The sequence below is a fragment of the Lentinula edodes genome (genome assembly GCF_021015755.1).
Source record: "Lentinula edodes strain Le(Bin) 0899 ss11 chromosome Unknown C8R40scaffold_17, whole genome shotgun sequence".
Taxonomy (NCBI): Eukaryota; Fungi; Basidiomycota; class Agaricomycetes; order Agaricales; family Omphalotaceae; genus Lentinula; species Lentinula edodes.
Window position 1 is genome coordinate 314594 of NW_025764323.1, and position 12743 is coordinate 327336.

General features: G+C 45.4%; 6 protein-coding genes across 6 annotated transcripts; 4 read left to right on the top strand and 2 right to left on the bottom strand.

Moving 5' to 3' along the window:
• Window positions 1-2071: 2071 nt before the first annotated feature.
• C8R40DRAFT_1045009 (carbohydrate esterase family 9 protein) lies at window positions 2072-4099 on the top strand (the record flags this gene model as incomplete). The annotated part of the gene is made up of 9 exons (XM_046224263.1): window positions 2072-2191; window positions 2257-2516; window positions 2570-2588; window positions 2644-2984; window positions 3039-3483; window positions 3538-3583; window positions 3638-3755; window positions 3818-3913; window positions 3973-4099. 9 exons carry the CDS (start codon window positions 2072-2074, stop codon window positions 4097-4099), a joined length of 1572 nt encoding a protein of 523 aa, XP_046086507.1.
• Window positions 4100-4519: 420 nt separating this feature from the next.
• Window positions 4520-5464, top strand: C8R40DRAFT_1170498 (uncharacterized protein; the record flags this gene model as incomplete). Its single annotated transcript, XM_046231547.1, has 1 exon — window positions 4520-5464. The coding sequence occupies one exon, from the start codon at window positions 4520-4522 to the stop codon at window positions 5462-5464; it is 945 nt and encodes a 314-aa protein (XP_046086508.1).
• Window positions 5465-8153: 2689 nt separating this feature from the next.
• Window positions 8154-8763, bottom strand: C8R40DRAFT_1045262 (Vps51/Vps67-domain-containing protein; the record flags this gene model as incomplete). The annotated part of the gene is made up of 2 exons (XM_046224289.1): window positions 8154-8437; window positions 8487-8763. 2 exons carry the CDS (start codon window positions 8761-8763, stop codon window positions 8154-8156), a joined length of 561 nt encoding a protein of 186 aa, XP_046086509.1.
• Window positions 8764-8796: 33 nt separating this feature from the next.
• On the top strand, window positions 8797-9564 carry C8R40DRAFT_1104020 (uncharacterized protein). The gene is made up of 2 exons (XM_046228047.1): window positions 8797-8973; window positions 9035-9564. Exons 1-2 carry the CDS (start codon window positions 8881-8883, stop codon window positions 9473-9475), a joined length of 534 nt encoding a protein of 177 aa, XP_046086510.1. The 5' UTR covers window positions 8797-8880; the 3' UTR covers window positions 9476-9564.
• Window positions 9521-10619, top strand: C8R40DRAFT_204495 (uncharacterized protein). Its single transcript, XM_046234336.1, has one exon. The coding sequence runs from the start codon at window positions 9814-9816 to the stop codon at window positions 10411-10413; it is 600 nt and encodes a 199-aa protein (XP_046086511.1). The 5' UTR covers window positions 9521-9813; the 3' UTR covers window positions 10414-10619.
• Window positions 10620-10825: 206 nt separating this feature from the next.
• Window positions 10826-11966, bottom strand: C8R40DRAFT_1160703 (fasciclin-like protein; the record flags this gene model as incomplete). The annotated part of the gene is made up of 4 exons (XM_046230043.1): window positions 10826-11023; window positions 11346-11728; window positions 11785-11875; window positions 11937-11966. The coding sequence occupies 4 exons, from the start codon at window positions 11964-11966 to the stop codon at window positions 10826-10828; spliced, it is 702 nt and encodes a 233-aa protein (XP_046086512.1).
• Window positions 11967-12743: the final 777 nt, after the last annotated feature.

Here is a 12743-nt window from a genome sequence, read left to right on the forward strand (position 1 = left end):
AGATTAAGGAAAGCTCAGGGGAAATGCTATTCTTCCTAATTGGCGTTCCAGTTCCACTTTTAGATGGGGACACGATTAGCTGGACTTGGCACATTTTGACCATCTTCTATAATTCGCTACTAACGACATACCGTGAACATCGACATTGTGACTTGTCATTGTCAAACTAATAGCATTCAACCAAGTTAGTCGACTTAGGACGCCTCCCTGGCTTGATGTAAGTATCAACGAAATGATATGGTTGATGTTGTTGACCTTTGAAGGAACTCTCACAGTTTTGACGCATACAGATCTTGTTCGTGTGTTTGAGCAAAGTCAAAGCATTCCAAAATCTGGGGCTTCACAAGTCTTCTGGCTCAAGTGACTTAAGTGGTTTACAAGAACGAGAAAAATCACGACATTGTCGTATGGAAAGTGCGTTTTCATCCGAAAGTCGTGGGGTATCTACTAGTATGTGTCTCTCACTTGAGGTCCATCCGCATATGCACATCCGCAAGTTTCGGTACCGGAAGACGGAAGCTCTCACAATATTCACGATCCAAATACGCGGTGTACTTCTGCACATGCACTGACCTACTAGCTTTTGGACGAAGGGAATGCGCATACCGGAAGCTTCCACGGACAGAGAACCTTGAGACATTTTCGTTCAACATTTTTTTCCAAGTCCAACATTGATGGGAGCCCTAGTTTTAACGGCCCCTAGAACATCAAGCAAATGTGGGGTGCCAACTCGAAACTTCCATTTCGGCAAATATCGCAGATACTTATAAATGAAGACGAACTATAAATTCTGATACTCGAAGGACCTGTCTTCGAGGAATTGAACCGTTATCGAATCACACACGCCAAAGCCGAAGCACTCAGCGCTAGAATAATGATTAGTTGTACTCCTGGGGATATAAAAAGGATTGAACACCAACTTATGATTGAAGACGGGGAAACTTCAAACTAATGATCATCAATCCCCTCGATGCATCTATTACACCACCCTTCCCCTTCTTCCCAGTAAGGTTCACTGTCATACAAATTTGAAAGAGTCGCACGCGCTAAATCAAGCAAACACATACTTTACTTCAGGCAATGGAGCCGCACTGGCCGAGGATGAAAGTAACAACACGCAGATCAAGACAACAAGATGAGTCCAACGAGCCATAATGCCCGAGGTTCTTTCAGTGGTGGTGCAAGGCGTATCAAAGAAAGTGAGTACAGGTGCCCGACAGCTTGAGCACCTGTATTTATGTGCGTTTTGGACTAGATACCTCCGTCGCCGTCTTTTTTCAGAATTGAAGTTTAAGTCATATCGATACACGCTCGTAGTTCAGGCTGAATAACATTGAAGTGCGGAGTAATTGGGATCCATAGACTCTGGATGCGGAGGACGGAGAAGCCTAAAGGAAATGAGATGTTGCTTTGGAGCGGGCACTAACGGGCAGCACCGGTTTTGCCGTTTCTAGATGGGTCCAAGTGCCCAGGCTCCGAGTATCCCGGGCAGACAATTTTGTACGGGGTTGTAGTATATCAGCCTGTATGAGAGTTAGGCAGCAGAGTAGATATATAGTGTGCACGTACCGGGAGGTATCACTTTGAAGTTGTTGCTCATAACGTTTACGAATAGCAGTAAATGCTAGCCAAAATCCGCAAAAACTTTCGAAAATAGATAGCAAAAGTTCAAGTCTATGAACATATCAGAGAGTTAACGAACGTGAACTACTACATTGCTGTTTATGAACGAAATGATCTTCGCGAACTAACGGCTAACTGTTCGGAGAATCGGTCCGGAGATAGCTCTTCGTTGTTACTCATAATCCATGATCAGCCAATTTTTTTCCAGTTTTATTTCTCGTTTTCAGCGTCACACTGAAAGTATTGCGACTTGGGCTCAAATGTACTCTGGATCTAACAGCTTCATGCACCGATCCGTTGTCCTTTCGCTGCACTCGGCACAGAGCAGGCTGGAACCATACTAAAGTCTAGTCTATTGCACCATATCGGGAGTGCATATGGCCCACCTTTCGCATCTGAAATCAACAAAACAAGCTTTGATCTGCTACCTTGACTATCTACTGTGACTATGTCCTCCCAGAATGGTCTTGTCTGCTTCACGAACTGCTTTTTGCCTCAGGAAGACGGGTCGTTGTTAGAAAAGGACCTGTGGATCGATGAACGTCGGGGCGTCATCTTGGATGCTCAGGTGAAGTATTCGGACACTTTGGAAAGTTATTCCGTACCTAATTTCTGATAAAAATTGGACTGCAGAAAACTTTTTTTTCGAGGAGGGAGAGACCGGACAAGGTTATTGACCTTGGTGGGAACATCTTGAGGCGAGTGAACATGGTCCCAGAACTACCAGGAGTGATTCTACCAGATTTTAACGTATCTTCCAGTCCTGGTCTTATCGACATACAAATTAACGGTGCCTACGGATTCGACTTTTCTGTCTTCGATGGTGACGATGATGTCTACCAAAGTAATCTCAAAGACGTCGCAGAGAGAATTGTCGAGACCGGTGTAACTTCGTAAGTTCCATCCGTCTTTCGCCTGTCTAGCCGATTTAACTCCGGGACATCAGATTCGTTCCTACTCTTATTGTAAGCTTGTATATTATTACCGTTGCTCTTCAACCGCTGAAGATCCCATTTTTAGACACAAGAACGGTCAGTATATCCCAAGATCTTGCGTCTTCTTCGTCCTTTCGCTACTGTTACCTCGGCCACTGTGCTTGGTTGGCATGCGGAAGGACCTTTCATTGACATGGCTAAGCGCGGTGCCCATGCCCCTTCTTTCCTTGTGTCCGCTCCAGAAGGAATAAAGTCCTTCGAAGAACTGTATGGAGCTGAGAACCTTGCTGATTCCGAGGATTGGCTCATGTCCACCGGCTCAGAAAGTGGTGTTAGAATTATTACTGCTGCTCCTGAGGTCCCTGGGGTTATGGGTACTGTAGAGGAATTGACAAAACGAGGTGTTATATTCTCCATCGGCCATAGGTGATAGTTCCCTAATAACTTAGTCGAAGGAAAATGCTCATATACTATCCATAGTATCGCTACTTCTGACATTGCTATTGCAGCAGTTCAGCATGGTGCTCGCCTCATCACTCATCTATTCAATGCTATGCCCCAGCTTCACCACCGGGATCCTTCCATTATAGGTTTATTAGGCGCTTCTCCTCACTTGTACTCTCCGTTTTCACCTATCACATCTAAAGCACTTTACACTGGGGACGTCATGTCGCCCATTGCTCTTACTCCGATGAAACCCAACAAGTCTAGCATCACGGGACTCAAATCTCCTGTCGGCTCCGAGGCGTTGGATGAAGTAGAGACGCCTCCACAAACACCAATATTCAAAGCTCACAGCGGTAAAAACTCAACCTTGAAAAACACTCAGAGTATTGCTGGTTTTAGCCTTGACTCCTCGGAGTTTACAAGGCCTTTCTACGAGATGATCGTGGATGGTGTTCATTCACATCCCAATTCCGTTAGGGTGAGTAGCTTCTTTGAAACGACCCAATGTTTTGGCGCCTTACACGTTAAATAGCTGGCTTACTCGAGCTATCCTGAGGGTTGTATACTGATTACCGATGGTAAGGACATTGAATTCTCCAGATTATCTATCCAAGTTGATTTGATCTGCATAGCGATGAAGATTCTGGATCCCAACCTTCGAGATGGTGTGCATGAATGGCGAGATGGGAAGCGATTCGTCAAGGAAGGCGACAAACTTTATTTGGAAGGGACAGATACTCTTGCTGGCAGGTATGTCTTTTCCCTTCTCATCTTCTTCTTGCGCCATATTCAAAGCTAATTATACTCTCCAGTGTTGTTACCTTGGACAAATGTGTACGGAATTTCACTCGGTTCACAGGGTGCACCCTTGCGGAATCTATCAAGTGCGCTACGTATAACCCCGCGAAGTGAGTGTCGTTGTTAGACCTTATAACGTTTTGCTCTTATCGTTACTTCCATACACCAGATGCCTTGGAATCGAAAACCAAAAGGGTACTCTTCGATCGGGTGCTGATGCCGATCTGGTTGTATTCGATGCTCAGGGCGTGGTACAAAGTACATGGGTCAAAGGAAAACGAGTTTGGACTCGATAGTTGTATATATTTCCGGCTAAGGGATTGGTATCGCGAAACATAATTTGCTTGTAAAGTATTTCGGCAAGAAGACCCAGATTTATCCGATATTTCGGTCATCCACCTCATGTTTTTGTTCTATGAAAAACTGGGCTTCGTCGAGACATTTCTCGACCTATCGAGGAATCAGAATCAATGCCAGGGTGCTGAGGAACACAGCAAGTTGAACTTGCTGCACTCGGGGAAATTCGGGACAAGAATATCATATCACGCAATGAAGATCGTATCATCGCAACAATTGGGCTCATCCTTATACCCCGTATATTGCCGGTATACATATGCCGCTGGCGCTTTTTTTTTTCTTAACTTAAACCTTATCCATTCCTATCATACATAGAGGGCCAACCATAGACTTTAGACGTGCCCATATCTCCTTCCTCAATGGCTACTCTCACTAAAACACTCACGACCTCTCGAACCCGTAGTTATTCTCTTTCTCTCGTCTCTGCCAAGCCAAGCCCACTGCTCAACTTACCAGCAGAGCTTGTGCTCGATATCCTCGAATCAGTTCTTTCAGGAATTAGGCCCAGCGCGCTATCGACGATTTCTAAAGTAATCAGTCGTTTTGTGGACATCATTCTTTATCGCACCGTCGTGCTTCATTCCAAAGAATCTCTCATTTTTTTTCACCGGACTACACTCTCCCGATCGCCAGCTTTCTTCGCGTCTCACGTGAAGAAAATGGTGGTATCATACAAGCCACAGAATGCTGTCAACTACCATCGTGCACAGCGGGCTATCGCTGTTTGTGGAGGCGTAAGGTCGCTGGTCCTGTCCATGTGGTTTGGCGCAGATTGTCTGGCATCTGTGATGGAAGGACGAACGGACGGTGGCGTCTCTGAGATAATCCTCCAATCTCCTGATGGCATTGAAGCTCCTGTTCATTGTCCTCAAAAAGACTTGCAACTTCCTGATACCCTCAGTGACTCCATTTCACATCTGCGTATCTGCGAACCTGGAGAAGGGTGGACATCTCCGGAAGATACACTACTCCCCTTTGGTTCTCTTCGAAATCTCACTCACCTCCAGCTTTCCCGTCGAACCAATTCCAACACAGATAACGACCTGAAATTCCAAATTCAGGTTCGTAATATCTTGCAGACACACCCGACTTTATGTGCTCTGGCAGTGGTGATATACCCGCAAATGTGGGCTTCAGATGATGAAGATGTTTGCGAGAGTGATATCTGGGCTATGATGCGTGAAGTTGCAGCTCAGGATGTAAGGCTCATTTTGGTTCAAGGCAAGAATGATGACTGGGGAAAGCAATGGAGAAACTCTAGGTCGGATGTGGGGCGTAAATTTTGGGCAGACTTTTCGAAATGAAGTGGAGAGCTTCACTAGACTTTAGACATTTACTTTAGATCTTATGTAGATACTTTGGATGCAAATCTTGGTTGTTTTGTACGTACAGACTGCCTTACCTTATATCTAATAATTTGCTCAAACTGTGTACGAAATTTATGGCCAATCCAGCCTTGAGCTTGAACCACCATCGTCAAACCACACAACTTCTTTCCTCGGAAGAATAGTTCAGCGACTTCTCTGGTAATAGAAGGAATCACTGGTCGTGGTGAGTGCAAATTTTCACCTTTGATTCGTAGTACGGATGAAAACTTCAAGTATCGACAATCTTACTCTCCGATGCGAAGCCTTTGGGCGTTCTCGAATGAAGAGATACAGTTTATCTTCTCTCTGAACCATTTCCAAATGAATTCTGTTTGGCTAATGACTGACTGGTGTGCATGATCAACAGTTGCTTCGCCAATCCGTACTATGAAATCAAAACATGACCGTTGTTCGCTCCCGCGTCTACTGTCATCCTTCACCTTTCTATGGTTGCGAGAGAAGTCGTCTCGTCGAGGAAAAAGGACCGAAGGAGAAAGATTGCAGATAGTAAATACCTTCTCGTGAAGGTCGAGAAACAAGGACCAATCCATCGTTGAATATTTGAGGAGGGCACGACTTTGACCTTTCGCGTCTCCGCCCTACATATTCTGGGTTGAATTCTAACTCGAAAACTTCCAGAATTGGATTTTGTGTGTGTATCTCTTCATCGCGCGATGTGACATCTCCTAACGTGGATGCCTTGGCAGAAATGTAGATATTCCCTCTAGCGCACGTTTCGCTCCCTACCATTCTCAAGTGCATCTGGCGAAGGACGATTCTACTCTATTGGCCCCGTCGACTTCCAGTCTGGTAGAAACATTAACTGTTGACCTCTTTCAGTTCAGTATATATCTGAAGAACGGTCCGCGAAACATCCCAACGGATAGGAAGAAATAGAAATAAATATACAACCCCTGCAACTTGAATCGTCAAAAATAGGATGCAAAGCTGAACGTCGCGTCTCCGATTCATCACGACATCACTGGCCAAGGAAGTTATCTGCAATATACGACAAACTTGTCCTTTCATTTCTAGTTTACAAAATTGGAGATACCTCCCCGATAGCTAATATAATTGAACCATGTCAAGTCCGAAGGAAAAGCATTTGTAGAACTACGATGTCATACTGAGAGTCCAGGGACTCATTGAACCATAGTCAAGAGCAAGAACTTTCTATGCCTTGGTACTTGCGTCGAAGGACAATCCAAAAATTGGACCACATTAGTGTTTTGGCAAAGAGGGAACGAACTTTTTCTTCCTTCTCGTGAATTCTGGCTTACGATACTACGTGCATGCTCGCATTGTCTTTGGTAGGGCATCTTACACATTGTGTCTGGTGTTACTAGTATCTTGATTCCCTTCTGGCCCAGACGAGGAATCTTCCGAATCTCATGTCACCCGGCGAAGGATGATCATGGTATCAAGCATAGAACACCTAGTGGTACCTTCATTCTCCTGTATGGCTTGATCCTAAGTCGCGAGTCAATGGAACAGGCTCTCGCGGGATAGACCGGATGATAACGCAAACCGATAATGACTCTCAAACCGAACAGTGATAGGTACTTTCTTGCACCCTATAATTGGGCCCGGGCATAAGTAGACCCAGGCCAAAAATTGACCACAGTAAATGGTTACAAATAGTACAGACTAATTCCCTGTTTGATAACACTCCTGTTCAGAATACGGTTGACAAACGAAAGGAATTATGAGGTCTTAGTGTTTGTGATCTGTCCCAACGACTAATACATGTGAATTCCCTTCAATGTTTGGGCACGTTCAGACAAAATCCTTTCAACGACTGGGCAGATCTGGCGTATAATATTCATAAGCTACCTGAGAAACACCCAGCGAGGAAATCGTGCTTTGATCATTTTCTGAGGCATTGGTTTTCACACATCAAGATAAAGATCCTCGAGGGAGAGGGCCGCCCTACGGGCTCGAATCAACACCAATAGGACCTCGTGGATTCGTCGACGACGCCTTCAGTTTCCGTAGTTAGCCAACATAGCGCTGTGAAACAAACGCGACGCTAATTTTCTGCCATTTGCGCTTTGCGACGCGACGAACTCGTGGCCGCAAACAGGGATTGTCGTTTCTGCGAATAACAGGTTCAGGGCGTTGTCTTCTGAAGCATCTGACATTTCTTCGTCTACGTCTGTTGATGGTTTTGTTACTGCGTCAGGAGCTTTTTGAACATGACTGCGTCTAAGACGTCGGCCGCGGTACATAAGAGCTTGTAGACCAGCCAGCTATTCCGCTCATTCAATTTCACCATGTCGCCGTGAAAAAGGCGCGTACAAACCCCCGCGAAGTCGATATCGTTAGAAGCAATATCCGGTTCCCCTGGAAGCTCGTTGGTTTTCAAAGACACCGGTCTTTTTCGGAGGCAAGGCAAGCAATTCGTCCTCGTGTTCAGAGGACCTGAACGCACCCAAAAAGGAGGAGACTCATGAGCAACGTTCGCGCAACTGGGACAGCCACCTAAGCTCAGCATAAAAGCATCATTGAAAAGTGAAAGAAAGGAGTGAAAGAGTGCTGCATATCAATGATACATGTCGTGCACCCCAGACTACCTCATATGATTCCAGTCAATGCACGCTGTAGCGTAGTTCCAATCAGAGTCTACTTAATTTGTGGACGCCAGCTCACTGCTCAGCCTTGATATCTCGCTGAATGCGGTCTTTAGCAAATCAAGATCTGCGTCCAAGCTTTCGGCATGAGATTTCATGGCGCCAATAGTGTCGCTCGCAGCAATGAGCTCATGATGGTGGTTGTAAACAAGGTTCTGACGCTCGGAGTCAAGGAAACGTATTTCGCCTATGAGTTCATTCTCCTTCTTAAGAAGGGTAGAAAGATTGGCTGTAGTGATAAGCTGCGAATAGTAGGCTTTTGCGTCGAAGGAAGGTGAATCTGCAGATAACGTCAGGCCAGTTGTTATGATCTGACCACAGATACTTACCCATATTCATCGGATCTCTATCATCAGGCGTTCCTCTTCCACTTGAGCCCGGAGTTCCCATTCCAAGTCCATAGTGTTTCCTCAACAAATCTCTGGCACGCGTAGACTTTGCGGGTGGGGTTGACGGTGTCCTGGACAAAGGCCGAGTGGGCGACGATGAATTTGCTTGTTGTATCGGTAGCGAGGTAGAGGATGTAGCAAGTGGTGATGTCGGGCGAAGTGGTGACCCAGTTGCTGCTGGGGGAAGTGACCGACGGTGAGAGTCGTTATTCGACATGGCTGTCAGTATATAAGCGCCTCAATCTCAAAGCGCTTATTTACCTTCTTATTCAGCCCTGGCAACCCCGCGTAATTCTATCTCTGGCTATCTCTGGATTATTCCTATCCTCCATCCATGTCGTTATTCAACTTGACACAGCTGCCTGACGATATCTTGTTCCACGTCTGCAACTTTCTGAGCTCTCCGGGAATTCTAGAGCTGCGAAAGGTACGATTGAAATATTCTCTATTGCCGCGGTGTTGAACAGTCGATAAATTATTGCATGCAGACTTGTAAACGGCTTCACGACCTCACTCTGGAACGCACGATCTGGACAAACGCTTATAGGAATTTTGGGTACTTTCTTCCCCCAGGCCCGTCAGCTAGTCAGACTGTATACGAACTTGAGCGGGTTCTCCTGCATGCCCACCAATGGGATACAATTTGGGCTATTCCTACTCTTCTGCGGACGAGAGATCATCGGTCTTTGAAAATCAGTGTACCAAAGATTCGCTCTCTAGCACTTCACCAAGGCAAGTATCTTGCGATCGGGACACTCAAGTCCCTCATTCTCTACGACCTTCAAGCCGAAAAAGAGATATATCGACTTAACATACCAACCAAGCCGTTTTGGCTCCAATGTCGGAATAACATAACGGATAGCAGCGCAAATCTCTATATTCCATTCGGAAGAGAATCGGGCAACAACACAACTTCTTTGCAGCTGTAGGTCTATAGTCATGGTCGTCTCGGACATCCTTCTTTCTAATGATTATTCTGGATACGATATCCACAGCTGTATCTGCAAAGTCGATTCTCTGGGCAATACAACCTTCAACGATATTCCAGGCGTAGAAATCACTTATGATTGCATCGCCAGTATCGGCTATGATTTCTTCGTAACTTCACAACACTCGGGTGAAACTGTGCTGCTACATATTCCCTCCCAGAAAATATACATCATCAACGCTGCCAGTGGGACATCAGTATGGACTCCCATTTCCCCTTATCCGCTTCCGAAATCTAACTTTCCTGACACAGGAAGGCCATATCACCAATGTGATATTCATGCCTACATACGTGCTGCTAGTTTTCACCCACTACGTAAATATGCAGGAAAGGAAATACTTCGAGCTGTATCCCCTTCCAGATCCTATGTCAGAGGAAGCGGGCGCGCGTGTGCTTCCAACGCATAGCGGAAATCTCTCCATGCACTTCTCGGAAGCTTCGTTCTTTTCTTCTGATACGTCTGTCGATGGTCATGAAATCATCTGGTTAGTCGTACTCGCGGGCATCCAACTCTGGGCTCTCCGTGTCACTCTGCAATCGGATAGAAGCATGACTTTCCACAGCCCGGATTACGACACGTATCGTTTCGCCCAGCGTACTATGGTACATGGGTTTGACCTGGCTTTTACAGCTACTAGTACTGCAAGTTCGACTAGCAACCCATGCGGGAGAGGGATCTCTAGATTCGCTACGCCGAAGATAAGCTGGCTGAAATATGATGTTCATCGCGGTGCTGACGGACGAATATCGACTAAATCAGCGGTTTTGGATAATAGAATCCTTCCGTCTTTCATTTTGTATGATTTCGATGCTTTCAGGGGTTTGATTTGTGGAACGACTGACTCTGAGGAGATCATAGTGAAGGACTTCGTTAGCTGATGAAATTCTGTGATATATCTATCGATTTATAATATCCTTGTGTATATACGTTTGCCACTCGGTGCTCTAGCGGGTATGCAACGAATTACAACAGTAATTCCCTTACAGTATGTATATACATAGAGTGTATACAGGAGTAACCACACATATTTACATATTGTAGTAAATCACTGTCAGAGTCGTGTGTGCAATAAACTACTAGGTGAAAAACAAAAAAGTTAGATGGATCGGAGCAGATGTATTAGGGGGGTTCAAAAGCACAGTATGTATGTGCCGGGTATAGAGTTTCAAGACAGATGGAACCTTAGTCTGTTCATGCGAATAACGAGTCCAGAAGAAAAGGAAGTCTCTAACAATGGACAATTCATATGGTGTCCATTATCCTGGCCAAATTCCCTCGATAACATGGGTACTAGAGCGCAGACAGCGGCATCACAGTCATTAAGACCAGGCCGATAGTGATCCCTGCGCCTGCATTGAGTCCAAAGCGTTTCATGGCGCCATTTCCTTGACTAGCACTAGTTGTAGAGGAGGAAGAGCTGCTTGTGCTCGTGGACGAGTGACTGGATGAAGATGAAGTGGAGGTACCGTTGAGACGAATCGCGTTGCGCTGTTAGGGAGGGAAGAGCAGTTAGAACGATGTGGATATTTGACCTGGAGAAGTGAGTGGGGGAAGTTTGTTTGTGACGAACGGAGAAAATACGGGAGAGACGTAGCGGGAGCAATGAGGGAACGAATAGAAGCACAAAGTATGTATAAATAATGCGAGAGATAATCAAACTTTATAAAGTAAAAATAGATGAAAAGCAAAGAGGTACGGCAAACGATATGAAATGCGTTTCGTAAGAATGATATAATCGAAAGTTCAACCAAGCAGGCAGTCCTTCACGACGACGCTGATGAAAGGATAAACGAAGCGATAAATCACTTACCCTAAACCCATCCAATGTATCCCCGCTTGTTGCTGGGTCTCCAGCCACCAAATTGATAACACCAACACCTCCCTCTGCACAAGTATTCACGTCGTAGAACCACATTGTAATATTGACGTTTGATTCTAGGATTGGGACAGCTAGAATGGGAAACGCGCCATCGAGTTCCAAACTGAAATTCGTCGGGACCACCACGAAATTTGAGTCAAACCCGTTGGTGCCGTTAGTATAGTTTACTGATTCGCATGGCGCGAAAAAAGCCGACTGGGTTGCGGTATGATTCCCCTCTGTAAAGTTGAACAAGACCAGATCGCCAACGCCAGCAGTAATTTGATCTGGGCTGAAGACAGAAGAGGCATTTGTTGCGGAGGAAGCATTAGAAACTAAAGTTTTAAATGATTGGAAGATAGGACCAGCGAAGACTGAGTATGATACACACCGGTAACGATAATGGTTTGTGCTGAAGCCGCTGCAGAAGAAGTGGAAGACTGTGCGATGGTGGGACCAACGAGGAAAGCCAATGCGGCGAACTAGAGGAAATAAAGAATATCAACAATCAGTTTCTTGACGAAGTATTGTTTATAGACATACGAATCCGTAAGTAACCAAGGACTTGATCATGTCTGGAACCTGTACTGAAAAAAACTTTCAGAGAGGGTGAGAGAGACAGAAGGGAAGTGCAATGAGGTGAAAGTCAAATTGAACCTGTCGCAGCCAGTTTACGAAATCAAATAATTTCCGCAAGCTAGACGCGTGCACGCGAAGCAATCGAAAACGCGTTGGGATTGGCTGGAAAAATCCGAAATGTGCCTGCGTTGATAGAATGACGCGCGGATGACATCATCGTCGGGATGAAGCTTGATTAGCTAATTATCTGTCAGCTAGTTAGACGCTCCAGCGCCTTTTGATGGTACGAAGGCAGACGAAGGCGCAAGGCACCGACTAATAGGCCAACTTGGACTGCACCGATTGAGTTTATGTGATATATCATTGTCATGTTTGATGCGCGAGCTCCTTAAATATTGGCGGTGATTATATTATGTATCGTGGCTGTTGCATTGAAGACAATCAAATTTCAAACGGATGAGCTGCAGAGACAATTTGCACATTGAGATCTATTCGCGATATCATTGGGCCTGGAAACCTTGCTCTCAGGAGTTACGATCACTGAGCATTTGCGAAAACTCACAACAGAGAAGCTTTAACACCATTTCATCTCTTCGATTCAACAACCCACTTGGACGTCGTGTAACGTTAGAATACTCATTTTTCGAGCCTCCAATTATATCGTATGTGACCTATAGATCGTGGATTAAGGAAGCTAGCCGCCTCAAGAAGGCCACATCGCGTGTTTTTGAGGACATTGCATGGATAGATATAGGACCTGCATTCCTCGAA

Excerpts from the sequence above, each read along its gene's own strand:
- C8R40DRAFT_1104020 (XM_046228047.1), top strand. The coding sequence starts at position 8,881 with ATGTCGTTATTCAACTTGACACAGCTGCCTGACGATATCTTGTTCCAC. Across the intron at positions 8,974-9,034 it reads GAATTCTAGAGCTGCGAAAG|ACTTGTAAACGGCTTCACGA; the intron begins GTACGATTGAAA and ends TATTGCATGCAG.
- C8R40DRAFT_204495 (XM_046234336.1), top strand. The coding sequence starts at position 9,814 with ATGCCTACATACGTGCTGCTAGTTTTCACCCACTACGTAAATATGCAG.